Source organism: Colletes latitarsis, chromosome 11, assembly GCF_051014445.1.
Source record: "Colletes latitarsis isolate SP2378_abdomen chromosome 11, iyColLati1, whole genome shotgun sequence".
NCBI lineage: Eukaryota > Metazoa > Arthropoda > Insecta > Hymenoptera > Colletidae > Colletes > Colletes latitarsis.
In genome coordinates, this window is record NC_135144.1 from 17,760,393 (window position 1) to 17,787,949 (window position 27,557).

Sequence of the window (27,557 nt, forward strand, 5' to 3'; positions counted from 1 at the left end):
ACTTGCTATGACCAAACTCATCCTAATTAAGAATCTTTACTTCATTTTTCATTTTAAATTTGTAAAATGGCTGAAACCATGAAAATTACAAAACGACCCATGATCCTTTATTTCTACTACGTTTTAGAACATTCAGAATGGCCAATTATAATTATTTTACTTCGAAAAAATTTCTACGCGTTTCACAAAAATCACTAAATATGCGTAAGAAATTCCAACGAAAAAAAAAAGTTGTACGGTTCTTTGAAAAAAAAAATTACCAAATAAGACTTAAAAGTACGTGTTCTTCCGCGAATTGAAAATGAGCTCTGTGTAAACTAATGCGTTCATTCCATCGCATAAATTCTTCGATTCGTCTCGTCTCTAACACATATCGCGGAAAGTGACACCAAGATAAAGGTCGCCATTTGCGTGGAGCCGCCATAATACATATTTGAGGATCCGTAACACCGCTACGCGAACGTAGTAGAAACGTCTCGACCAAAGTCAGTGGCAGTTACATGAAAGAAACGAGGGGAAAAAACGGCCTATCCGCATAGATATTTTGGTTCGCAAAAAATTTTGTCTCGCGTGCGCCGTATACGATATCTACGCCCGTGTAACCGAAACGATTCGGTGCATTTACGAATACTTTGGAGCATCAGCGCAATTCGTTCGCGTTCGAGAACACGTAACTGGTTGTTTCCTCAGAAACATGGCCGAATATCGTTTCGACGGTGTGGTGAAATTGTGTGTACAGAATTATTAAAACGACATCCTGGCCTCTTGAATACGTTTAATCGCCGGTAATATGACGTCGATACATTTCGTCGTGCATCCGTTACCCGGAACCGACGATCAATTGAACGATAGGTAAGAGGAACGTATTCGTTATCGGTTTCCCATTAATGTATCTATCATTTCGGTACGTCTGTCTCTCCTCTTCTACGTATCGAAACGATTCGTTCGTGAATCGTTACTAGGTATATTGCTCGCTGGTTACGGCTGGCATACGTTTTCTATTTTTTTTTTTCCAATCGATGCTATATCTTATTGCGAGGATGCTTGACTTCGAACGAACGGTGCAAAACGATTTTCTAAGAACCATTTGGGGAGTTGTACAAGTTTGTTGTCACATCGTTACGTACAACCATCGTGCGCACGGGTTTTCGGAATTCCTCGACGTTGCTGAACGTAATTAAAAGTTCCGCAGGCATGATTTAACTGTCCGAATGGCTTTTTTTACTCTCTTTGTCTTTGCTCTGTTCATTGCACCTGTAGGTTACGAAAAAAAAATTCGATTTTCTCGAATCGTGGTAGGAAGAATTATCTTCTGTGAAATACGATCGTTTGCGACAAATGTATCGTGCACATGAGTCATGATTACACGTTTCAATTATTAATACGTTATTTTGTTCTTACACGATGTAACGTAATGTTTTATTTTTTTCTTTTTTACGTTTCGTATATTATACTTTCTACGTTTGAATGATCTTTAATACAGCATTATTTTATGTTTTTATTCTGTTATATATATGTATATATATACACATAACAGTATATATACTATATATATAAGTATATATGTTACAGATTATTAATAATATCTTTAACGATACTAATTTTTTAATTGCATTATTATAATTTATTAGAAACAAAAATGCAAAATTGTGATATATTAATTTGTACTGTTAATAAAAATTTATATTTACATTTTGCGGTATTGTCGAAATGATTGTGTTTCGATTATTATTATTTTTGTCGTTATGTAATGTAACATTTAAGTTGCAAAATTAAAGAAACCATTTCCATCATTTATCATAGTATATAATTATGTATATAGATTGGACTGACATAACCTGAATGTAGCTTATGCGCGCGAATAAACATTCGTTCTTATTAAATTTAGTAGTTAGTTTTGTTTAGTATGGTACAATTCTAATTATAATTTAATCCAATTTGAATGTGAATTCTTTTAGGTTAAAGGAAGTGGCAGAGAAGATCAATAGATATGGATTTGTAACGTTACCAGCATTTAGTGGACTAAAAATTTCTGTGAAACGTATTGTTGTTGGACCAACACATATTGCTCTTCTGACAGAAGACCATAAAGTTTGCAGAGTTGCATTTACAGTATTGTCGGACAGGTTGGACTTAAGCAAAAACGAACCAAATAGAAAGTGCGTTGTAATAAATGAGAAATTCTAAGGAAGAGATATAGAAGGAAAAAATTTTCTTAAAAATGACATGTAATTTTGTATCGTTATTGTAGCATCAGTAAGAATCATGTTGGAAACTCCAATTCAGCATCAAACGGTGGTGGAAATAGTGGAGGTGGAGGTAGAGGAATGTCTAGAACACGTGCAAGAATTATGCGCGGTAGTTCTCGTGGTGGTAGCAGCGGAGGAAGTGGCACTGGAAGTAGGGTAGGCCCTCCTCCGGGTGTAATTATGGGAGGTGGAACTAGTAGCAGTTCACGTCCCATTGCACCAGTGCCTGCACCGTTTGTACCAGAAGACCTTATCTCGCAGGCTCAAGTAGTTTTGCAAGGAAAAAGTCGCAATCTTATTATTAGAGAATTGCAGGTTTGTTCTATCACGATTATCATTGAACATGTAATATGTTATTTATACAGTAAAGTTGGCGTAATATCGTTATATATGTTTTATAGCGTACAAATTTAGATGTAAATTTAGCAGTAAATAATTTACTATCACGAGACGATGAAGAAGGTGATGATGCAGAAGATGCGGCGGATACATACGTCCCGGAAGAACTTATATCTTTGCTAGATGGTGGTTCATTCAATGAACATTCTGTCATAATTGATGCAGATTCTATGTTCTCCGAAGACATGTTTGGGTATACAGGAATGAGAAAGTGATTATTTCCCCATTAGTTTTTATCTATTCAATAAATGGGACGATTCTTAAACGTCTATGTAATTGTTTTAGTCGTGGAAATTCTTCGCGCAGAATAGGCAATGATAGAGAAAGTGAACGCACATCTGAACGGGATAGAGATCGCGATAGTTTCAGCAGATGGAGAGATCGTCAATATTGTGGGCCACGCCGTTGGTTGGAAACAGCGCTTAAAGACTCATGGGAAAAAGAATCTGGTAGAACTTTAATTAATGAATCGGTTGCTCGTTATGATTTAAATATAGAGGGTATCCTGTATAATAAAATCTCTTTACACGTGTGTTTGGAATTTGTTTTTACTTGGCAGGATCAATACGAAAAGAATAATTTACCTTCTTCTAGTGTTCTATATTTTAGTAGAAATTCAAAGAATACGTTTAGATCGAATTTTACGAATATTTTGAATTGTAGTTGTGTAAATTTTAATTATATTTTTGTATAAATTGTATCAGACAACAAAAAGAAGGAGTTAGCTTCTCAAAGTCCATTATGGATATCAGAGGAATTAGAATGGTGGCACGAACGTAGCAGCGATCCTGCTCCTCGTTTTGTACAGATCGCTTCGCTTTACAGCGAATTAATTGCCGTTTCCGCTGGTGGTCAATTGTATCAGTGGAAATGGTCAGAATCTGAACCGTACAAAGATCCAGAGGTACCTAATTATGAAAGAAAAGTCTTCTCGAGTCTTCGAAACAAAACATTAATAAACACACATTTATTTCAGAACACAAATATACATCATCCGAAAGCTCAGTGGCTAGCAATAACAACAGAGAAGATAGTTAACATATCTGCCACGGCAATTCGATGTTCTGTCAGTACTGAGAGTGGTAAAGTAGCTACTTGGCTTGACGAACTCCTGGGGCATGTTGCTTCCCGTTTAGAACATCCGGCTCAAACTTTTACTGAATTTACATTGGACAAAATAGTATCGCTCCACACTTGTGCTTTGTATACGGTTGCTAGACTTGAAAGTGGCGCGCTATATTGGTGGTAGGTTGACATTTTGTCAATTATTTCGTGCCACGAGTTTCATGTTAATGTTACAATTACGTAAATATAATTGTACATTTCTCCTCGTAGGGGTGTGCTACCTTTCGCGCAGCGTAAGAAATTGTGGGAAAAATATAAGGCTAAGTCGCGCAAGCATAGGCCGTCGACAGTATCGTCGAATGATATTAGTTATGGCACGCATGTTTGTATGAAGAACAGTCCTATATATCAACCTGGCGCAATAGGTGAGTTGTCGTTTAAGAACGATCAAAAAAAAAAAAAAAAAATTATACAGCGTCAAATATCAAACGGATATTTTTTTTCAGGCTTCACAATTGCCAACAGAGTTCCAAAAGTAGGACAATTATTAGCAGCAGCTTGGAATTTAGAATCTACTTGCAGATTTAAAGTATTGCCAGCTGGAAGTCATCTACCTAGTGCTAACGGAGACAAACGCGAAACCAGCGGAAATAGTGGAACTGGTACTATCAATAAGACAAATCATAAAGAGACTGCTGATCGTCTCGATATGCCTCCACCACCTTCACCAGCTTCAAGCACATGTAGTGACACTGGTAGCATCACAACAAGTCACAGTAAGAATTTCATATAATTTGTTCAAGGGGGAACAGGTGGAACACCGCGATAACAAATAAAAGAGTATCTTTAGGGAATTTTCTTTTTTTTCTTTTTTTTTTTTTATTACAGAACTAACCAAATTGTTTTTAACGTGTTAAGCGCTATATCGTGCCCCAAAGGCCGACGGTATCGAATTTAAAAAGTAATATTAGTAATATAAAATAAATTTATTTACATTTTTTTAATGGACTTTATTTAAACATTTTAACGTTTTAAATAAAGATGATTTTATGTTTCTGTTTATTGTCTTTTATTTATAGACAGGCACAAAAATTGTTAAAAATGGTCACTTTGATAGGCTTGTCTCTAAAAAAAAGTGCCACGTTAAATACGTATGCAACATCGTTCTCTTATAAATTATTTTGGTTAAAATAAAAATAATTGGGTTGGGAATACTTACTGATAGAATATTAATAATGTTCAATAAGTAAAAAGTATGTAGCATGCCTTTAAAGCCTTTACATGGTTAAATGCGTTATTTGCATTGAATCTGATAATTCAAATTTTGTTATTCTATAGAGAGACAAAAACGGGTTGCACCTCGAAGCGAGGGAGAGTCTGAACGTAAAGACGAGGAGGAATGGCAATTAAAAGACGTTGTTTTTGTAGAAGATGTTAAAACTGTACCCATTGGTACGTATTTTGCAACTAGCAATGGCAGCATTTCTGAGATTGCGTTATATTTTATCATTTTTAATGCGCAGGTAAAGTTATAAAAGTTGACGGTTGTTACGTTGCCGTGAAGTTCTTCTCGAAGGATTCGAAAGAAAAGGAAAAAGAAATTAAAGAAAAGGACTTTAATACGTCAGATTTTAAGGATTTGACGGCTGAAGAATCGATCAAATTATTAGCCGATTGTAGATTGTTAAGAAAAGACGAGCTGCAGGTAAATTAAATGGTTGCTAGTCGATTTTTATGTTTGTATAGATATAAATATAATAAAATATAATCGCGCCCGTAGGTAATCAAGTCATCTATGAATCCAAGAGCTCCGGATTGTTTCCAACGAACTCCCAGAAGAGTAAACATTGTCGAAGGATCAAACGATAGTATTTTAACCATTGCTACGGATGGAAGAGGTAGAACGTTGAGCCTAATTACCGATGATCTTGATCGATAGTATTTTTTAGCAATTGATTATTTATAGGTATCCATGCAATAGTGAAAAGTGGGAACAAATTAAGTTACGCCGTGTATAATTTGAGTACTGGTAGATACGTGCAAGATTGCTATATTCCGTCAGATATATCATCATTTTTGGGACTTCAGCCTCAAAATATCCATCTTACAAGCGCAGGAGAGGTATACCTTCGCGATTATACAGGTTATCCCTTTGGTTTTTCTGCTAAATCGTGAAAACTTAATCTGTAGATTCTCTAGATTAAATTTTTCGAAGTTTAGCGAAAAAACCTCGCAGCATACCCTATACATCGGTAGAACCGTAATAGTTTTATTTTAGACTGCATAGATATACATTATGTATTTATATTACAGAATATCGAATGCTCTATGATCCTTAGAGATGGAAATAATACGATATATCCGTTGGTAAAAGACTGTGCCGAGGCTATACGCGATCCGAATTGGTTAGATTTAGTTCCGGTAATTTGCATTGGTGCTTCAACCATTCCCATACCAAGTTGTTCGAATTCGACCAATATGAAAAATCAAGTAGCGGTTATTGCTCTAGCATTTGATAACCTTTTACTAATGCCGCGTATACTAAGGTGCGACTACGATAGTGTAAAACAGGTGTTCTGTAATTTGGAACAAGATCACAGTAAGTATGCTCGTATAATTTTGTGGCCGTATAGACGAAAAGAAAAAAAAAATATAACAATGCGTCATTTTATTTTATTAAATTTTTTTTTTATTTTATTTTTTTTTTTTTTATAGAAAACAATGCAGCACAAATTCAAGCAATACTAACCGAACGTTGTGATAGTAATCGTAATATTTTACATGCCTGTATCAGTATGTGTTCACCAACATCTAACAAAGAAAACGATCAAGGTATTTTATCCAATTTATAAAGTGCAAAGGGTTAATATCGAATGTACCACATGAGTTCTAATATATTTTAACTGATTTATCGTTTTGAAAGGTATCGAGCGTGAATTGGTGTCGAATACTGTCGACAGCGCGTCTGCACCTATCGAGGAACCAATTCCAACTTTAAGTTGGCCACCCGAAGCGTTTGATAACACGTCCGGAGAAGAGGATAGCTTACTTAGTATTGGTGCTGCCAGTATATCTATGATGAATAAATCAGGTAAAAGTGTATTGAATGCCTTTCTATCTTCTCCTTACCACTGTAACTCATATTATAAATAATTAAATGCATATTTTCTTGTTTATAGGTGTCGGAGCTACGTCAAACAATACTTATATTATAGACTCCGTTGAAAGAAGAAGCAACGCGTTGCTTATATTAAAGTATATGTGCGAAAGCAACATATTAGCGCCTCATTTGAAAGAACTACTCACGGCAAAGTAATTACCTTGTTAATAATGTGTTTCATCAAGTGCGAATTATTTTCATACTTGAAACTAAAAATATTTTAATTCGTTTGTCAATAGGGATGCTCAGGGTCAGACACCGTTGATGCTTGCTGTATCCGTTCGTGCGTATCATGCAGCACTTATCTTATTGGACACTATTCAGAGAGTCGGAAGAGATCAGAAAGAATGTTCCGCTATGATACTTCCGCTCGACGCGAATCCAGATTTGTCGCCATTGTTCGTTACATGTTGCAACGATACCTGTAGCTTCACTTGGACTGGAGCTGATCACATTAACCAGGTACGATACCGTTGGATACCAGGGACTTAATATGTATGATTTTCATATCGACGTTATGCCAGTAAAGCTATACAGAAACCGACATAACACAGTTGCAAATTCACTTTGACGAAAGATTATTATTTCTTTTTTTTCTTCAGGATATTTTCGAGTGCAGAACTTGCGGTTTAATCGGGTCATTATGCTGCTGTACAGAATGTGCTCGCGTGTGTCACAGAGGCCACGACTGTAAATTAAAAGTAACGTCTCCTACAGCTTATTGCGATTGCTGGGAAAAATGTAAATGTCGCGCTCTGATTGCCGGCCATCAAGGTGCTCGTTATCAGCTATTGTGTCGTCTGGTAGTCAATACTGATCTAGCTACGAAAATAAATTCGCGGTAAGGATGGGAACATACAAACGTCGAAACATCTAGCAATAAATAAAATTATAACGAATCGTTTTTATAATTTCGCAGAGGGGAGAGCATTTTGCTATTTCTGGTTCAGACTGTAGGAAGGCAATTAGTGGAACAACGACAATGCCGTTCGGCACCTCGACAGCGGTCGACGTCTGCAAGCCGTAAAGGACCGTCCTCTGACGGTGAGTTTTTCTTTTTGCATATAATCGCCAAATTTATAATATTTTTAGCATTAACAACAAAAGTTTTGTTAATCTCTTGCGTTGGAAACTATGCTTGTTAATGTTACATATATTGTTATTTGGTTTTCAAATATGACAAGATAATACTATACGTTCGATAATAATTTTAACCAAAAGTCACAGAATAATTATGACCACATGTGAAACAGGTATGTGTCCGGACTCGGACATGCCAGATCATGACTTGGAACCTCCTCGTTTCAGTCGAAAAGCTCTAGAAAGATTGTTAAACGATTGGCCAGCTGTTCAGTGTATGATAATGTCAGGGGTGACCGTAAATGGCAACGATCAGTTATTTGGAGATCAGGGACAATTGTGCCGACAAAGTGGTACTGCATTACTTGACAAATTTACTCACTCACTTTTGGTTAAGTGTAGTGCGGAGGTAAGTTGAAATATTTTGCTCAGTAATTCGATCGTTGGAACGTAAATTAATATTATTTCTTCGCTCCTTTATTGGTTACTCCACATTAATTAATCCAGCTGGTTATTCTACATAAAAACGTATTTACTGATTCATATCGAAAAACTATTACTTCAGAAGATAATTACGTATATAAGTAATTTTGAGTTGTATATTTTAAAAGTCGGTTAGCTATAGTATCAAATTGGGTTTGCGCGATTATGCTAGTATCAAATTAATAATGTTTTATAAAGAAAGTATCCAGGTCCAGATATTTCGATAAAATGTCTTTATCAAAACAGATGTTTAAATATCTTTCCATCGCATTTTAAATATTTAATTTTATGTTTTCGATATATTTTGTTAAATTTCTTGTAGATGCTTGACACCCTTCTGACGACCCTGATACGAGAATTGCAAAATGATTCTGTTCCTGGACGACAAGAGGAAGCGAACAACGTTGCTCGTCGATTTGTTCGATCCGTGGCTCGAATATTTGTTATTTTTACGATAGAAATGGCACCGATAACAAAAAGAAGAAGGTACGGAACAAGTTTTAATGACAAAGTTGAAATTTTTGTATTCTTTCCGTTTTCTACTTAACATTTGAATGTATGTTTTAGCACTGGTCAGGCCTCGCAGCTTCTGATGAAATGTCGCAAAGTTTTCAAAGCGTTGATTAAATTAGCCGTCGAGGAATTATGCGAGACAGCCGATTCTCTGATAGCGCCTGTGAGATTGGGCGTTGCTCGTCCGACGGCGCCTTTCATATTGACTAGCTCGGCGATCGAAGTGATCAACGGTTCGGAGGAGTTGTTCTCCATAGAACCGTTGATACCTCATAGCGGCGTTAGCTCCCAAACTCTAGATCCTACGTTACAGACACAGCAGGGAAATAATAACATAACCATCGCTAGAGACGTTTCTGCTATGGACGAGACAGAAGGTGGCGAAGGTACTCGTTATCGTATAATGTCTAATAATTTTAATCTTAAAAGTATAAATATACTGTATGTATTACACCGAGTTTTGTCCCTGGTTGTGATACACGGACAAAAAAAACTGAATAAAAACCTGTATATTTCCATTTTTTTAAATAGAAGTGCCGATGGATGTGGATGGTGATATAAGTGAACACGAGGAATCTGGAGTTTCCGGGACAGTGGCTGGTCAGCCATTGGGTGAAATCGATAGCAACGCAGGAGGTGTAGGCGAAGAACAACCAGGGGATGGCGAATCCGACGCGGAGCTCGATCTTTTAGCGGAGGCGGAAACGGAATCTGACTCCGACGACAATCACAGTAATCAAGATGCAGCATCCGCGCAACGGAGCGTGCAGACTGGTGCTACAGCAGGCTCTGATGGCGGGATGGGGTCTATTTTGTTGTTCCCGGAGGACGAGTCCGGAGAATCGAGCCAACAAGAAGACGACGAGAGCGAGGCGGGAGAAACTGACGAACAGGATAACGAAGACTTTCAGATGGGCGATGAGCAACTGGAGCGTCGAAGGTAAAAATATGCCATTTCTTTTGTTACTTTTCGAGTAACTTTCAAGTACTTTTTAAAACTTGTCCTGACGTCACAAAGATACGAAAGCCTCTAAAACTTACAATACGTACAAGCTCTTACTAGAAAGAATACAGAACAAATTCCTTCAATTTGCGGCCTACAGAACGAACGTTATGGACCACTACTATGATACATTATCTCGTAGATTGAGATTACCTTCGCTCAAAATTTGCAGAACAGTCACTGATTCGCTCTTATTGTTCAAACTGGTTAATGGAAAACGATACCAATGCATTTCTAGGATTCTTATGATTAAAACAAGTCCAGACACTTACCATAAGTTTAATTATCTTTAGGCATTGTTAACAGATGAGAACTTCTATACTATATTGATACCTTATTCCAGTGGTTCATCTGGCCATTTACATCGTAATAATCTCGCGCCTCTTTCTATGCAATGGGCGATACGTAATCGCGAATCAAGTACACGTACATCAGGATTGCGGGTAACAGGTGGCAGTAATTTGGTTTTTATTGAGTCTAACTCTGTAAGACGCACTGCTGCAGCATCCGCTGTTGCAGCCGCACAAGAACCCATTACTATGGGCACAACTACCAGTTGTCTGGCACGCGCATTTGGAATTGTTATTCGACAGATAGCCGATCTTTTAGTTATGATGCAAGACTATAAAACGCTGGCGCCTTTTCTGCCGCGATTGATGGAAATTTCTTACCAAGATGCGTTGAACTTGCAGGTATGGCCACTGCGGTCTAATAAAACGTTAATGAATTTAATAAAGAGCATGAAATTTAGCATTAATTATTACTAGGTAAAGTCGTACCAAACATTTTTAATGTTTCTAAACTTGCACAACAATTTAACAAGTCAGACATATTGGTAAATAATTTATTAGAAAAAACTTGATTTGCAAACTGGTGAATTTGATTTGCAAAATGTTGTTGGACAATAAAAATGTGAATTAATGGAATCAAAGATTATAAAAGGAAAATATTAAAAATATTTGGAATGATTTTACCTTGTAATGGTTAACTTACTGAAAGCGATCGTTGAAATTATTATTATCGCGTCATTAATATTTCCAATAATCGTAGATGTATCTTGAGGCGCATTTGAAACCCACTTGGGATTGGCTACTGACAGTGATGGACGCTACCGAGGCACAGTTAAGATTCGGTGTATCTCTGACACGTAGTGCAGATCCCACGCATCCTGAACATCCATTAAACAACGCCCCTACGTTCTCCGGAAACAATTACACTGGTTTATTGAACACAGCTGCTTTGTCGCTGACATTACAATCAAATACAGGTCGGAATCAACGCAGTGGTATCACTACGAGCTCCAATATCTCCACTCCACAAGCTTCTACAAGACTCACCGTTGGTTTTGCAGGCGTTGGCGAACCTTCGCGAAACAGTAGAGAACGCGAAGGTACGTATAATAAACCTCATATTGGTTACGTATAATACCAGTTTATCTCATCTGCAATATGCACTTGCACTTGTTCTTTAAATGGAATTTTTTTTACTTCTACACCTAACAGAGTCCATTTTTCCTTACGGAGCTCGTTACTAGATAAAACATATTCGTTAACTCGAAAGTTGACGTGAAAGCTAATTGTGCAAGTATAATAACTGCAACTTGAAAAATTGTATACTTGAAATATTGTAATACCCGTATCAATTTTTTCTGTCTTCACGCAAAAAGGAACTAATAGTTTTTTAGAGTTAATCCCTCAACTAAATAAAATAAAAATAATATCGTAATTTATGAACATTAAGTTGTTTATTTAAACCACGTAGGTTTAAAACGCCAGTCACCAGTTGATTAGTTAAGCTAATCAAGTTATTCCGAGTTAGAGCACTAATTGATATTTATTTCAGGTGGTGATGTACACTCGGCACGGCGTGAATTTTTGTCATATTGTTTGTCCTTAATGCGTGCCCACAATGGTGAACACAGAGACAGCTTACCAGTGCTGGACGTTTCTGCTCTGAGACACGTGGCTTACGTATTCGATGCATTAGTGTATTACATGCGTTCGCTCTCAGAACCAATGTCGTCGCGCGGCGAAACCCAAAAAGAGTCTTCGAACTACTCGGGTTGGAACGACCAGGTTTGCAAACATTTGTTCATGTTACGCAGTTTCGAGAATTTGTGCACACAAAGCATATTGTACTTACATGTTTTCGACCAAGTTTGGTAATCTTCAAAAAGGAAAATTTCGCGCGTAAAAAAATTTAAATTTCTTTTTCGAGGAGGATCAACAAACATTACCGACGGGTCGAAAGAACTAATTTAGTTGTTTGTAAAGTCTAATAAACATTAATAAGCTGGTCGAAAACTTTTAAATACAATGCATTTTAGCACGCCTTAGACTATGCCGTATTATTTTTCCCCCCGTTGTCTGTCGATTGGCAGAGCTCGCGAACACGAATTAATCGATTTGTAACGTTTCAGGACGAAAACGACAACGACGAAGGGGAGGAATATAATTCGCCGGTGCCCGCCGCGATGGAGACAGATTCCGTTGATTATCCTGATTTACTTCAGGTTCCTATTTGCGGGTCCGGAAATAATAGCAACAGTACACCGAAAGGAAGGAAACATCCCTTCCTACAAAGATCAGATTCCACTTTGTGTCTTGGCTGTCCACCTCTTGATCCCTTCGACACTGTTATGAGCGAGGCTTTACCGTTGGCCGATCAGCCGCATTTACTGCAACCCCATTCAAGGCGCGAGGATCTGTTTGGTATTCCAAAACAGTCGGCAACGAACGCGGGCCCTAATCAGAATCCCCTGGCAGGATTGCCTACGAGACTTAGTTTATCCGCACGAAGCGCCGATAGCCAAAATATCGTCACGCCAACGTTCAGCCAAGTGATTCAAGGACCTGCATTTGCATCGACAGACGCAAGACGCGGTTCCGTTTCGGTCGGAGATTCGACGTCTACGAAGTATACGGTAATGTCTTTTATATAGGAAAGCTCCGGTAAACAGTTTCGCATTTAAACGAATAGTATGTATCTACTTGCCATATTCAGAAACCAAACGATAATACGGGGAGAACCACACGATTCAAACAGTTTAATTTATTCTGTTACTACTGGACGGAAGATTCTAAATGTTCCGTTGAAATTCATAATGAATAGAATAAATTAATCTAATCAAATAACATGGTTCATTGTGTATACGTATCTAGTATTAATAGGCATGTTAACGAATTAACGTTACGACCACAGTTTTCAGTCCTCTTCGGTACGATGAATTTAACAAATTACGTACTTTAATCTAAAACATAAACAAAAATTAGTGCATTGGTGAAAGAAGCTTTTTTTAAAAAAGATTGCGCCGCGAGTTTACGATCAAATATTGCTAATGCAGTTACGGTAAATTGCGAATTCATTTCGATCTCTCTCGCTTTACCCTAATCCCTCGCACTATGATTTAACATTAGAACAACCGATGATTTAAAAATCAATCGAAATACATTTTTCTGTGTTTCTTTTTCCCTGGCACCATAATCTTAGTTAATTAAATATGGTTCTCTATTTGAATAATAAAATATATAGATTTATTTTACACATTATAGGAGAAGGCAAAATCGTTTAATCACACGAACGATAATCATTCGCTTGTCGCGGAACAAATCGATCGTGCTCCGATTATAGTCTCTACTAATAATCAAAATGATCAGGCAGCAGGAAGTACCAAAAATAATAAGGATGTATGTAAAACGAATAGAAGCGTTATTGTTAGAGCTGGAACTGTTTCGGTAAATATGTGAATTGACTGTTTTCATTAAACTTTAACAAACAAACAAAAAACAACACTCAAATGTTACAAGAATATTAATAAATGTTAAATCGGCGTATCGTTTGCACGTTAAACGTATCGGATGAATTATTATTCATCTTATAGGAAACAAGTACGAATAAAGCTGGCGCGCCGGAAGTGTTGGTCGTGTCGACCGTCGAAACTCAAAATGTATCCGAGGACGTCGATCCAGCGGGCTCGAATCAAGAAATATCGGCTCACGAAACGGTGGAAACGAGTCCGGTGGAAAACGCCAGAGCAGTTTCGTCGATTGGGACAAATATATCGCATAACATTTTATTGGGTCGTTGGAGATTGTCTCTTGACTTATTTGGACGCGTTTTCATGGAGGATGTTGGTTTGGAAGCTGGCTCGGTTGTATCCGAATTGGGCGGATTCCCGGTAAAAGAAGCGAAATTCCGTAGGGATATGGAGAAGCTTCGAAATTCTCAACAAAAAGATATTACTCTGTTGAAAGTAATTAATCGCAATCTCTAAGACCCCCTCATAGAAATACTGTCTGGCAATAAACACATCTTCTGTTTAAGGTCGAACGAGACAGAACTCAGTTACTAGTACAAACAATGAAGGAATTAAATACACAATACAATTTATATAATAGGCGCGCCTCCAACACACCGCCATTAGCAGTGAATCGTGTTAAAGTGATTTTCAAGGACGAGCCTGGCGAAGGTTCCGGAGTTACTAGAAGCTTTTATACTGCAATCGCAGAGGTTTGTAACGTTTAAAACAAAATTCGATATTGCTGCGATTATAACATTTAAATAAAAGCATTTAATTTGAAGTTGTACCAGTGTTTATACTCGTTTATAACTTTTCTCTACAGGCATTGCTCGCAAATGAAAAACTGCCTAATCTCGAAGCGGCGCAAGTGGGATCAAAATATACACAATACAACGTTCTTCAAAAACTAAAAAGTCGAGATCGTGATCGTGATCTAAGACGACAAGTGAGTATAATTCCAGCAATAGACGCGAACGATGATTTTCTTGAATCCTTTATTCACGTGATCTGCTTTATTCTAGAATCTTCGATCTTCTGGAAAATGTCGCGAGACACGTAGAGCGTTGTCTTTTGAAGCTCGTTCTTTTCATCCATCTGGCTCTGTCGAAGGAAGCAGTAGTTCCGGACCTGGTAGCTCGTCCTCTAATTCCCATCCGTTACCTGTTAGTCACCCAATTAACGATCACTTGACCATGCATCAACAACAACTCGGGGACAGATTATACCCAAAAGTTCGTAGTACTAAATAATACGCCCCAGCTTTGCTTACATTATTTTTAGAGATATAAAAAATTAATGTAAGATTATGTAACGTTTGCTGAAGAAGTTCGTTGTGTTTATAACGCTGTTACCTTATTCAGGTCTTCACATTACGACCCGCGTTAGCTGAAAAAATAACTGGTATGTTGCTGGAGCTATCACCCGCGCAGCTATTGATGTTATTGGCTTCGGAAGACGCTTTGCGGCAAAAAGTAGAGGAAGCATACGAATTGATTTATAGTCATACTCAGGACTTAGCAAGTGAAGCACTGCTAGATCTGGACGTATTCAGTTTAACAGCACGCTGCGGAGCTAATAAGAAAAAAATAGAAAACAGCATTTTGGACGACACCGAGGACAATGCTCCTCTTTTCTATTCGCCAGGGAAGAGGGGTTTCTATACACCGCGGCAAGGAAGGGCTAGCTACGAACGATTGAACGCATTCAGAAACGTGGGCAGGTTGGTAATAAGATAAAAAGAACGATCCTCAATTTCACGCGTACATGGTATCCATTTAACAATTTCACATTTAAATATCTCAAAAAAACTTAAGTCAGTTTTAAGGTGAAAATACTTGGTTCGATTTCTGTCGTTTCTACAGTTTACGCGCGATAATTTCAAACAGATTTATTTACTAAATTGGTTACGAAAGCCAATAATACGAATTATAGTTACTGTATATCGTGTCCTTTGCAATACTTTCAACATCGTAATCTATAATAAAAAGAGTAATAAGAATAGAACTAACTTAACAATCTTGAAACGCTAATCAATAACATTTCTTCTGCAGACTTATAGGATTGTGTTTGTTGCAAAACGAACTGTGCCCGATATTTTTGAATCGTCACGTGATAAAATACATTCTTGGGAGGCCAATACGGTTCCACGACCTTGCATTCTTCGACTCTGTAATTTATGAAAGCCTGAGACAACTCGTTATCGATTCCGAAACCAAGGACAGTAACGGTTTATTCTCTGCTCTCGATCTTATGTTCAGGTGACTATTAATGTTTACGAAGTTCGTTGTTAGCACGTTGATCGTTACGTTACTCGGAAACTAAAAAAAAAATAAGTTCTTATGGAGAGATATTAATCTTCTGACTGTGGACGATTTTGATATCATCTTCATCAGAAAAGTGATTAATTGAGCGCCCACAAGTACTGTTCGCAGTCAAAAGGCTAAGAGGAATGAATCTTAACAGAACCCATGAATTTCAACTATGGTTACAAAAATAAGTACCATGAAAAATTTTATATATCATCCAATTGTTTAAAAACAAAATGTTGATCTCGTAGAAAATTTCACGAATTTGGTCAGACAGTCAACGTGTTAAAATAATGGTAGAAGAATTGCACAATTTAAAAGATACAAATATTCTTAAAATGGATCTTACCAATTGCTTACGACACGTTTCGTCTATTTCAGTATTGACTTGTGTCCCGAGGAAGGAGGGGGATCGTATGAACTCTTACCTAACGGCCGTGACATGGTAGTGACGGCAAGTAACGTTTACGATTACGTGCGAAAGTATGCGGAAGTGCGTATGATTAAAGTACAAGAAAAAGCATTGCACGCGATGAGAGAAGGGGTGTTCGATGTACTTCCTGAAGGAGCCCTAGATGGCTTAACTTCAGAGGACTTGAGGCTCCTTCTAAATGGCGTCGGTGATATTAACGTTTCCGTGTTGATATCGTATACCGCATTCAACGACGAATCAGGAGAATCCATGGATAGATTAGCGAAATTCAAGCGGTGGTTGTGGTCCATCGTCGAAAAAATGTCGCACACCGAACGACAAGATTTGGTAAGGATTGGTGCAGAGTGGGAGTTATTGAATGAGAAAGGTTTTTTCAGAAAATTCAATACAATGTTCGAGATATTTAAATTCTAGTACAAAATTCAGCTCGACGTTATGGGATGACCTTAATACAATGGATTACAAATTGTGCAATTTGTATTTTTTTTTTTCTATTATCGTATTATAGGTGTACTTTTGGACCGGATCGCCAGCATTACCAGCGAGCGAAGATGGTTTTCAACCGATGCCAAGTGTAACATTACGGCCAGCAGACGATGCTCATCTACCAACTGCAAATACATGTATCTCTCGACTATACGTTCCATTGTACAGCTCTCGTCACATATTAAGACATAAATTACTTCTTGCTATCAAGACAAAGAACTTTGGATTTGTATGAATATATATATATATATATATAGATATATATATATATATTTTGTGACCATGTTTGTGCGCAATAGCCCTAAAAGGAAGTCACATTACTGATAATGATATAAGAAAAAAAAGTTGTATGTTGTTATTTTTTTCCTTCCTAGAAAAAAATTTATAACATTTATAAATTTATAAGGTGTAATTATGAATTCTGATTTCTCTTATTGAAAAAGTGGTTTTCATCATGATAAGATTTATGTTAAAGTGTCATCATTAGTCTTTATAGTGATCGAATAAAACTTTCTCAAAAATTATAATTGTAGGATTTGATTGATAAATGCGCCCCCTCTCCGTATTATTGTTCACGAACAACATTTTAAATCATTAATTGCGTTACGTAAACGTGCAAGTTTGTGTTTTTTGTTAGAAATTTTAAGAGATTGTTATACAATTAAAAATTTCTTTTATTAGGCATGTTTAAGATGTAACATAAAATGTTTGACAGGAAATTGTTTTTTTTCTTTTTTTTTTCTTTTTTTTCAATGCACACCAGTAGTAGTAACTCTTTTTCTGGGTATCAGCATGTTGTTGATTATAATACATATTGTAAAAATCAGACTACAGCACGAATACAAATTATAAAATATGAGGTTTGATATTTAATAATAGTGAAAATTACGTAGTGTCATGTAAAAAACTGTTTTTACGAATGAATGAATGATGATAAAATATCAATGTAAAATCATCGCATGTAATTTAGAAGATATAAATATTCTTCGAACATTGAATTTGTAATTTTGTTATTGTAATTTGCAGATGAAATCGGCCAAATGCGAAGGTAATAGGAAAAATAATTCTAGGAATGTCTAGCTGCCTATTTCGTATTGTTATATACTTTCTTTTAACAGGTTCAAAATCTTGAATCTATTGTAAAATAATATCAACTCCGTTACTTATGCTGCTTAGTCTTGGCATGCACTCATATGTTCTTGTTTCTGTTCTAGGATTGTAACATTACATATTTCCAAAATGATTATCATTTTGAAAGAAAATCGAATTTACAGATTTAAATTATTATTTATATTTCCTAAACAATAAACTGAAATAGTAAAAAATAATCTATTATCTTTAATTTACTTAAAAAAAAATTGCTAATGCTAATATGTATAATATAATAAATCTCATTGTTTATAAATTTCTAAAAATCGTAAAGTTATATACAATAATTATATTATCCATTATGTACTTGACATAGTATTAATAGAAACTTATGTACAATGGTTACCTATTGACCACTTCCAGAACTATTTTGGGGTAATTTTGCTTTCAGAATTGAGTTTTCAGCTTCCAATTGATTGATACGATCCATAAGTTCTGCTATTCTTTCTTTGAGTACCTCGACCTCCTCTCGTACAGCAATCATCAAATGACTTTTAACAAGATCCTACAAAAAGATCTTCTGTTAACTCCCAACATTCGTTGTCCATTATCTTTATTCAGCAATTGCCCCTAGCAAAGAACGCTTACCATGGCCTGTTCAATCTTATTATCAATTGCTACAGCGCTAGTCCCCGACATACTGCAATGAAAATGACATTGCAAAATTTATTCACAGAACATGCAGATGCTGTAGCAATTAAATTCTCAACCTTACAACTACTTTACATTTGATGAACGAGTTAATAGTTGTACAAATGTGCACAATATTCAGCAACCATTGCCATGATATGTATAACAAATTATAAGTAAAACAACTAATAAAGTAAAAAGAATATATATTTAATAATTTTACATCAATCTTAACTTGTTTATATTTATTATTCATCAATTTTGGATGATCACAATTTTGTAAATATTTTCTCCTAGTCAATTTTTCTTACTTAATCGGTTGTGTTGTTTATAATTATAGTAATGGTTGTCAAATATTATTCAGAATTCTATGATTATTATTTTTTTCCTAGATCCACGTTCCTGTCAATGTTTTAAAAATGATTTTAAACCAAATGATAGAAACATAGAATGAAAGCTTACTTAAGACTGCAAAATTGTCTTCCTTTTTATGGTACACACAAGAATCTCTACCAATATTTTTAACAATGTCTTCATTAAAATTCAATCTAAATTATTCAGATGCTAACTGTAACCTACCTTTCATTATCTTCCAGGGTGTGATGTTCGTCACTGCCTTGAGTGACTTCAGTTAAAGACTCTAGAAGTGCTGTATCAGCCGACTGAGTTGTGGATGCAGCTACAATGCCTGAAATGGAGTCCTGCTCCGGGTCTGACTGATGAAACGTCATGCTTCCCTGTTGCATACCGCCAACAACATTTTGGCAGCTGGCTGACACTTGCGCCATTTGCACTTGAGCACTGCTACCCGATGTTTGAGGTTGCATTTGAGATGGCGGTATTACTTGTGATTGTACTGGTGCTACTGGAGCATGAATAGCAGAGGAAGTTTGCGGTGCGCCTGTCTGAGGAACTTTATGAATATTCTGGATGCCCTGTATACCCTGTATGGCAGTCAATGGTTCTGAGATTTGTGTTATTGGATTTTGGGTCTGCAATGGTTGCTGCGGCTGTTGCTGTTGCTGAGATTGTTGTTGCTGCTGAGTCGGTGGATGTGGCTGTTGCTGTTGTTGAGGTGGAGGAGCATGTTGTTGCTGTTGTTGAGTGACCAAAAGGTTGGTTGGCTGAGACGTTGGGACAGGTGTTTGTTGTACAGATGGCTGGCAAACATTTTGCACTGGTAAGGGCTGATTCTGCGCGTTCACTGTTACGTACGCGTCTTCTTTAGAATGAGGTATACTTTGCTGGGCCGTCACATTGCTATTTGCAGTCTGTGTTATAATAGGAATAGAACCTTGGGGCATACTCTGAGGCTGGGTCAAATTATTCGCGTGAGCGGGTTGCAGATTTGTAGGTAATGTAGATCCTTGTCCTCCTGGTTGCTGTTGTTGCTGCGGTTGAGATGCCAATTGCTGTGTCGAAGATTGAAAATATTGAGGAATTTGAGAGGGAGGTTGAACCTTTGGCTGAGCTTGAACTTGCGTTGGATTATGCTGTGAATTAGGAGGAATCGAATTGCTCACAGCATAGTTTGCACTTGTGACCGTTGTGGGATTGCTTGGAACCCCGATCGACGAATGGACATCCGGATGCGCGGACACCTGTCCATTGGCGTCGATGCTTATACCTTTGTCTTCGGCGACGACGGATTGTTTAGGCGCATCTGGTATGACAATTCCACTGTCCGTTACCCCGTACGATATGCACACCTCGTTGGGATCGGATACTTTAGGAGTACTGATCGCGGTCGGTTGATTAACCGAAGTGTGATCCAGGTAATCCATGCAAGTCCATCTACCTCTCTTGAAAGGTTCGGTGCTTTCGATTTTAACCACTTTGAATCGCTCGTTCCTACCGTGCGAGTGTACTTCGCGCAGATCGGCATCTTGCTTCGCGTTGCTCGAAAGTAAATTAATAATATTGTTGTCTGTAACAGAGGTGATGTCTAACGTATTAATGTTGTTGTCATTTACCAAGTTGCTGACATTGTTTCCTTCCGAGGGTACGATCGCCAGACCGTACTGGGAACTGGTAGGAATCACCGGAGCCGTGCTGAGAGCAGCGTTACTGGTATTAAAAAATACATCCTCCTTGGAGAAGGTATCCTCCGAGTAACTAGGCGTTTCGATATCGATGTCAGTAATGCGCGAGTGCTCGACGGAATTGTCCTCCGTGTGGGACTCGTCCAGGTCGTCGTTCGAATCCTCGCCAGCGTCATTGCTCATACGACTACCGACAATGATACTGGTGATTTGAAACGACGATGTCTTTTTCCGACACTGGTTACTGGCCGTCACGTTGCTCGATGTGGTCAAACTAACCGGCTGGTACAGCTTTTCTGGTTCACCTAACCGAATTGTCTCGGTGGTCGTACGATGCACTGGATTAGACGTTTTTCTACTACTACCATCCGACAGCTTATGCGATTTTCTGTGTACATTATCTGCCATTATTATAGGAACTTAGCATTCGAGAGCCACGATCTTTGCATTCGTTGTTCTCTTGCATGGTAAAACCGACATTGCTCTTAGCCGGGACCCTTTCTGGCTTTGTCCTGTTTTGCCCCTGTCACAATTTCCACGGATCACCCTTCAAACAAACCGATCCTTACTATCCGAACCGATATGAATCGAATTCATATTCTCATACTGCATAGGTGTTGACAGTTCACCATTTCCATCAAATTTCACGGGGAACAAGTGTATTCGCTCGAGTACCGTCCACTCGAAACGAATTCACCCGGAACGCTATTCACGAATTAGAAAATCGCCCTGTGTCTGGTTCGATACGGCCGATCACGCTACATTTAATATCTCGTTCGTCTACATATTACCATCCCGCGGTACGTTCGCTCATTATCCATATCCTTTTGTACTTTATTATAGCAATCGAGCAGTTTAAAAATGGCTGCCAATTCACTCACGGAATTGCCACGAATTATATATCTAGACCATCTTTGTGTGCGACTTCACGACTGTTCACTGAAAGTCAAGTTTCGTCCGCAAACGGTACGCACACCGCGAGAAACAAGTATAGCCAAGTGCAACCGTCTACCAATGCATTTCATTTACGCGAATTCTACCAATAAATGTGTATGAAATAGATTTCTTTCCTTCTAGTAATATTTTGCAAAAAATTTATTACTCGTACATGTGGATAAAAATTCTGTGCCTTGTGACAGAATTCGCCTTATTCTTCTTTTCTTTTCGTTTTCACAAGATGACCGTTTAATTCGTGAAATCGTGAATAAAACTTCATTAGAGTTTAAAACAGCGTTTCTCAAACTGTGGTCCGCGACCCCCGTGAGTTCGTGGGCTCTTAGACAAAAAAAAGAGCATATTATCCAGTGGAATACAAAAAAAACGTCATCAAATTTTATCATTATTTGAAATGTATGTTAAAGAAATTTTAAAATAGTTATAAATTATGAAATTACTTAAATGATATTTTTAAATGTATATTTAAACGATAATAATTTGATTCTGCCAAAAGCCGATGTTTGAGAACACTGGTCCAGAATACGTTTATTAAAAGTATTTGTTCAACGAAAAAAACAATTGAACGTAATGCAATAAATCTTTTAAATTTCACTAAAATTAACTGATTTTATATACTATTTATTACCCGGCACTTTTATGATAAAAGTACATTCTATTTCGTGTTGCAAATGTATCGTGCCATTCGTCATTCATATTTTTCGCCTTGCACATGAGACGGAACCTTTAAATTTGTGGAAAAGAGGTTTGATGTTTGAAGGCGAACTGGGCGAACACAGCGACACAGAGTCAGAGCATAGATACCAGATTCAGCACCCGGTGCTTTACTCACACATGGCAGATCACGCGTACGTGAGCTCGTGGAGTTTCGGAAAGTCGACAAAGGCAAACTGACACATGCCCTCTTTCTCGATTATTCCGAAGCTGCCCGAAGTAATTTCGGACCGTTTCGTGGGAGTCGAGAGAGAAAGGCTCACATTTGCCTTCTCACTCTTAACAACTAATATCCGACCTCCCGTCAACAGGTCTTCACTGGCCTCTGTTGACCGCTGCTGACCACTCCTGGAATTTCTGACAACGTATAACGATTACTACTGACGTCTGCCAGCCTCCGCTGGCCTCTGCTGACCGCTGCTGACCACTCCTGGAATTTCTGACAACGTATAACGATTACGACTGGCTACTGTTAGCCTCTCCCAGCCTCTGCTGGCCTCTGCTGACCACCGTTTATATTTCTGACAACGTATAACGATTACTACTGACTTCTGCCTGCCTCCGCTGGACTCTGCTGACCGCTACTGACCACTCCTGTTACTTCTGACAACGTATAACGATTACTACTGACTTCTGCCTGCCTCCGCTGGACTCTGCTGACCGCTACTGACCACTCCTGATACTTCTGACAACGTATAACGATTACAACTTGCTACTGCCTGCCTTTGCTGACCGCTGCTGACCACTGCTGACCACCGCTTATATTTCTGGCAACGTACAACGATTACTACTGGCTACTGCCAGCCTCTGCTGACCTCTGCCAGCATCTCCCGACGTCAACTGACCATCGCTGACCACTGCTGACCGTTGCTGACAACTTGTGACATGATGTAATATAATATAATATGTTTATATGTATTAAAGTTTTGTATAATGTAAATTTATGGCAATAAATGATATAATTTCAAAGAATTCTATGTATTCTCATCATTTTTTACCCTTGTTTCCCTCTCCAAATTTCCCGCCGCCAGGAATTTCTGCGAATTCCTGGAAATGACGTCATTTCTAAGAATTCCTGAAAATTCTCGAATCCATGAAACTTACCGGCGTCCCTGAAACTTCTCGGAATCCCTGAAATTTCCAAGAAGTTTCAGGCGGCGGCTAAAATTCCGGCCTGAATTTTTCGGCAAAATTTTAAAGAGCTATTACGTAATATTACATAATATTACGTAACATTACGTAATAGCTCTTCAAAATTTCTCGCAGCCGGAATTTTTCGGCAAAAATTACGTAATGTTACGTAACATTATATAATATTACGTAATATTACGTAATAGCTCTTTAAAATTTTTGCCGAAAAATTCGGGGTTCCATGGATTCCGAGAATTTTCAGGAATTCTTAGAAATGACGTCATTTCCAGGAATTCGCAAAAATTCCTAGCGGCGGGAAATTTGAAATCTTTCCGGGGAATTTAGAAAATTTTAAAAGATTCGGAGTGTCTTATAACTAAGGGAATGATTTCGATAGGAAAAGAAGGGTAAAAATGATGAGAACACATAGAATTCTTTGAAATTATATCATTTATTGCCATAGATTTACATTATACAACACTTTAATACATATAAACATATTATATTATATTACATCGTGTCACAATTTGTCAGCAACGGTCAGCAGTGGTCAGCGATGGTCAGCGATGGTCAGCTGACGTCGGGAGATGCTGGCAGAGGTCAGCAGAGGCTGGCAGTAGCCAGTAGTAATCGTTGTACGTTGCCAGAAATATAAGCGGTGGTCAGTAGAGGCCAGCAGTGGCAAGCAGAATCACCAGGGGCGAATAGTAGCAAGTAGTAAGCGTTATATGTTGTCAGAAGCATCAGAGGTGGTCAGCAGCGGTCAGCAGGGACGAGCAGAGGCATGCAGTGGCAAGCAGAGATCAGCAGGGGCGAACAGTAGCATGTAGTAATTGTTACACGATGTCAGAAGCATCAGGGGTGGTCAGCAGTGTTCAGCAGAGGCCAGCAAAGGCATGCACAGGCAAGCAGAAACCTGCAAAGGCAAGCAGAGACTTGTAGGGGCATGCAGTAGTAAGTATTAATCGTTATACATCATCAGAAATACCTGCATTGGTCAGTAGCGTTCGGCAGAGGTCAGGAAAGTTCAGCAGAGACAAGCACACGCTGACAGAGATCAGCAAAGGCCAACAGAGGTTAGCAGAAGTCAGTAGTAATCGTTATAGGTTGTCAGAAGTAACAGGAGTGGTCAGCAGCGGTCAGCAGAGGCCAGCGGAGGCTGGCAGACGTCAGTAGTAATCGTTATACGTTGTCAGAAATTCCAGGAGTGGTCAGCAGCGGTCAGCAGAGGCCAGCGGAGGCTGGCAGACGTCAGTAGTAATCGTTATACGTTGTCAGAAATTCCAGGAGTGGTCAGCAACGGTCAGCAGAGGCCAGTGAAGACCTGTTGACGGGAGGTCGGATATTAGTTGTTAAGAGTGAGAAGGCAAATGTGAGCCTTTCTCTCTCGACTCCCACGAAACGGTCCGAAATTACTTCGGGCAGCTTCGGAATAATCGAGAAAGAGGGCATGTGTCAGTTTGCCTTTGTCGACTTTCCGAAACTCCACGAGCTCACGTACGCGTGATCTGCCATGTGTGAGTAAGGCACCGGGTGCTGAATCAGGCATCTCTGCACAGAGTACATACAATCGAGCTTATCGAGAGTTTGTGTAAATTTCAAAGTGGATGAAACTAAGTTCGTGTTATAAATTATGGAACCATTTACGAAAAGACCAAAGATTTAATTGATCGATGGAACAATATTCGAAATTGTAAATTGCATGCCCGCTCTAAATTTGCAAAAAGTAAACACGCACAATGTTGAATACGATGAAAACGTGTTTAAAGACTTACGTACAGAAACGTAGTAAAACTATACGCTTAAATAAGCCGGAAAATAAAAAGTCTACTTTAAAAACATTGCCAGGTATTAAAATGAAAATTTAAAGTAATCTAAAAAACATTTTTTAAAATTGATTTTACGAAATCCTTAAACGTGACTATAAAATTAATCTAATATATTAATTTGTATGTTCACATAGTTTTTCAGTATCCAATAAGTAAGGCAGGAGATTGCAGAATATATGCTTGGGGTATGGCAGCGCATGGTGCGCTCGGAACATCACAATCGACCTTGCATAAAAAAGGCGTTTCTTTTATTCCAAAGCCAAGACGATTAGCTTTCGGTGAAAAGTGTGATGTGATGGATATAACTTGTGGTTATGGTTTCACTGCCTTTGCTATAAAATCTAATGATAAAAACATTCTGTATGGAAGTGGAATAAACACTGATTCGCAGATTGGTAAGAACAAGATCAAGAAAATTTGACAAATACGGCCAACACAGAACAGTCATCTATTTTTCAACATTTTCTTGTATCATCTCGTATACTAAATTTGTATAAAAAAACTAATATTAAATGCAACAAGTTCAATCATTATTGGATTTATATACATGGATTGACAGAGGAATAGTAATTGTTTGTAAATTTTTGTACAAACAGTTTGAAAATAGTTTATAATTTGAGATTTTATGCTATAAAATATACTTTCTGATATGTTAATAGGATTCAGCGAAGGAGACAAAAAGTATCCCGATGATCTGATAATCGAGCCAAGACCCATTACTTTGCCACTCAAAGAATCTTCGACCAATGTTGTAGATATTGCAGCTGGAAGGGCACATTTATTAGTGCTAACTAATGAAGGCTTATTTACGTTAGGGAACAATGCATACGGACAATGCGGCCGGCCTATAATAATTAATGAAAATTATAACAAAAGTAGAGTAGTTTATCATATACCTGATATTAAGGGTAACAAAATTAAAGCTGTATCGGCTGGTCAAGATCACAGGTATGAGATTTAATATCGCGTAATAAATAGGTAATCGGTATGCTTGAATATCTTCTTTTATTGCTATACGTTAGCATACTCTTAACAGAATCTGGTGAAGTCTATACGTTTGGCTGGGGTGCAGATGGACAAACAGGCTTAGCACATTATCGAAACGAATATAGACCAACCTTGGTGAAAGGAGACTTGGCTGGACAGCATATTATAAAAGTTGCTTGTGTCGCAGATTGCGTATTGGCACTCAGTGGTATCTGCAATATTCATGTATTGATTTTATAATGAATAATATCGTATCATTTTGCATTTCAATAATTGATGATAGCAATATAATACATCGTCGATCGATTAATATTAAACGTGCAATTACAGATCAAGGAAAAGTATTTGGTTGGGGTAATTCGGAGTATGGTCAGTTATTTACTACTGGTGATAATCGTCAGATAAACATAGCTACGGAGTTGAAGGAGTTGCGAGAGTTGGGCCATATCACTGATATCGCGAGCGGTGGTTGTTTTTGTATGGTTTTGAACAGTGAGTATGTTTTTCTATATGCTTAAGAAACATACTTGTGAAATTTCTAAATGTGACCCTAATTTTATTACGACTCTAAATTTTATACATATATCGCAGATGCAGGTAACGTTTATGTATGGGGATATGGAATTCTTGGTTTTGGCCCAAATGTTACACATGTCGCGCAGCCAAGCAAAATACCATCTGTTTTATTTGGCAAAAATGCATACGACAAAAATACGAAAGTAAGTAAAAAAGTGTTAAATAAATAAAATAGTGAAATTTACTTACGGTTTTGATTTTTTTTTTGTGTAGGTGACCAATATATTTTGTGGTATGAGTCATCTTGCAGCTCTGACTAATAAAGGCGATCTGTATACGTGGGGTTGTAATAAGTTTGGAGCACTAGGACTAGGAGATTCGAAGGATCAATTTTTTCCATTAAAAGTAAGTTAATTATATTCATCAGAAAAAAGAAACAACACAATAAGAAATGATGATTTATATCACAGGTAAATGTTGGAGCTCAAGTAAAAAAAGTTGCTTGCGGTATAGATCATACAGTTACCATTTGTAAACCTTTTGTTTGAAACCTAATATATTTTCCATTATACGTGGTAATACATTGTTTATCAAAATTATGTACAAATCGATTTTTTATTTCAATCTGT

The 27,557-nt window shown here is 37.7% G+C and overlaps 3 protein-coding genes across 7 annotated transcripts; 2 read left to right on the forward strand and 1 right to left on the reverse strand.

The window, feature by feature from the left end:
* The first annotated feature begins 422 nt into the window (after window positions 1-422).
* Hyd (E3 ubiquitin-protein ligase hyd) lies at window positions 423-17,373 on the forward strand. Of its 4 annotated transcripts, XM_076778935.1 has the most exons (38): window positions 423-852; window positions 1,959-2,159; window positions 2,252-2,564; window positions 2,651-2,859; window positions 2,934-3,097; window positions 3,353-3,552; window positions 3,625-3,893; window positions 3,984-4,138; window positions 4,220-4,489; window positions 5,052-5,165; window positions 5,237-5,418; window positions 5,494-5,611; window positions 5,680-5,834; window positions 6,027-6,312; window positions 6,429-6,545; window positions 6,637-6,810; window positions 6,893-7,025; window positions 7,113-7,335; window positions 7,476-7,714; window positions 7,793-7,917; window positions 8,127-8,362; window positions 8,759-8,922; window positions 9,004-9,335; window positions 9,481-9,889; window positions 10,296-10,644; window positions 11,003-11,219; window positions 11,304-11,342; window positions 11,795-12,027; window positions 12,372-12,875; window positions 13,504-13,686; window positions 13,833-14,204; window positions 14,276-14,461; window positions 14,575-14,697; window positions 14,774-14,983; window positions 15,113-15,471; window positions 15,803-16,009; window positions 16,439-16,817; window positions 16,999-17,373. In XM_076778935.1, exons 1-38 carry the CDS (start codon window positions 791-793, stop codon window positions 17,209-17,211), a joined length of 8,424 nt encoding a protein of 2,807 aa, XP_076635050.1. In that variant the 5' UTR covers window positions 423-790; the 3' UTR covers window positions 17,212-17,373. The 4 variants fall into 4 exon arrangements, with proteins under 4 accessions (XP_076635050.1, XP_076635048.1, XP_076635049.1 ...); XM_076778933.1 differs by having other exon boundaries at window positions 11,003-11,342; XM_076778934.1 differs by having other exon boundaries at window positions 6,637-6,804; window positions 11,003-11,342.
* Window positions 17,374-17,480: 107 nt separating this feature from the next.
* On the reverse strand, window positions 17,481-21,908 carry LOC143348572 (uncharacterized). Of its 2 annotated transcripts, XM_076778938.1 has the most exons (4): window positions 19,335-21,908; window positions 18,714-18,765; window positions 18,472-18,630; window positions 17,481-18,285 (listed from the first exon to the last, which is right to left on the reverse strand). In XM_076778938.1, exons 1-3 carry the CDS (start codon window positions 21,203-21,205, stop codon window positions 18,472-18,474), a joined length of 2,082 nt encoding a protein of 693 aa, XP_076635053.1. In that variant the 5' UTR covers window positions 21,206-21,908; the 3' UTR covers window positions 17,481-18,285. The 2 variants fall into 2 exon arrangements, with proteins under 2 accessions (XP_076635053.1, XP_076635052.1); XM_076778937.1 differs by lacking the exon at window positions 17,481-18,285 and having other exon boundaries at window positions 18,352-18,630; window positions 19,335-21,906.
* Window positions 21,909-24,436: 2,528 nt separating this feature from the next.
* On the forward strand, window positions 24,437-27,534 carry LOC143347392 (RCC1-like G exchanging factor-like protein). Its single transcript, XM_076776504.1, has 8 exons — window positions 24,437-25,444; window positions 25,560-25,820; window positions 26,085-26,373; window positions 26,448-26,620; window positions 26,743-26,904; window positions 27,004-27,131; window positions 27,202-27,333; window positions 27,399-27,534. The coding sequence occupies exons 1-8, from the start codon at window positions 25,336-25,338 to the stop codon at window positions 27,474-27,476; spliced, it is 1,332 nt and encodes a 443-aa protein (XP_076632619.1). The 5' UTR covers window positions 24,437-25,335; the 3' UTR covers window positions 27,477-27,534.
* Window positions 27,535-27,557: the final 23 nt, after the last annotated feature.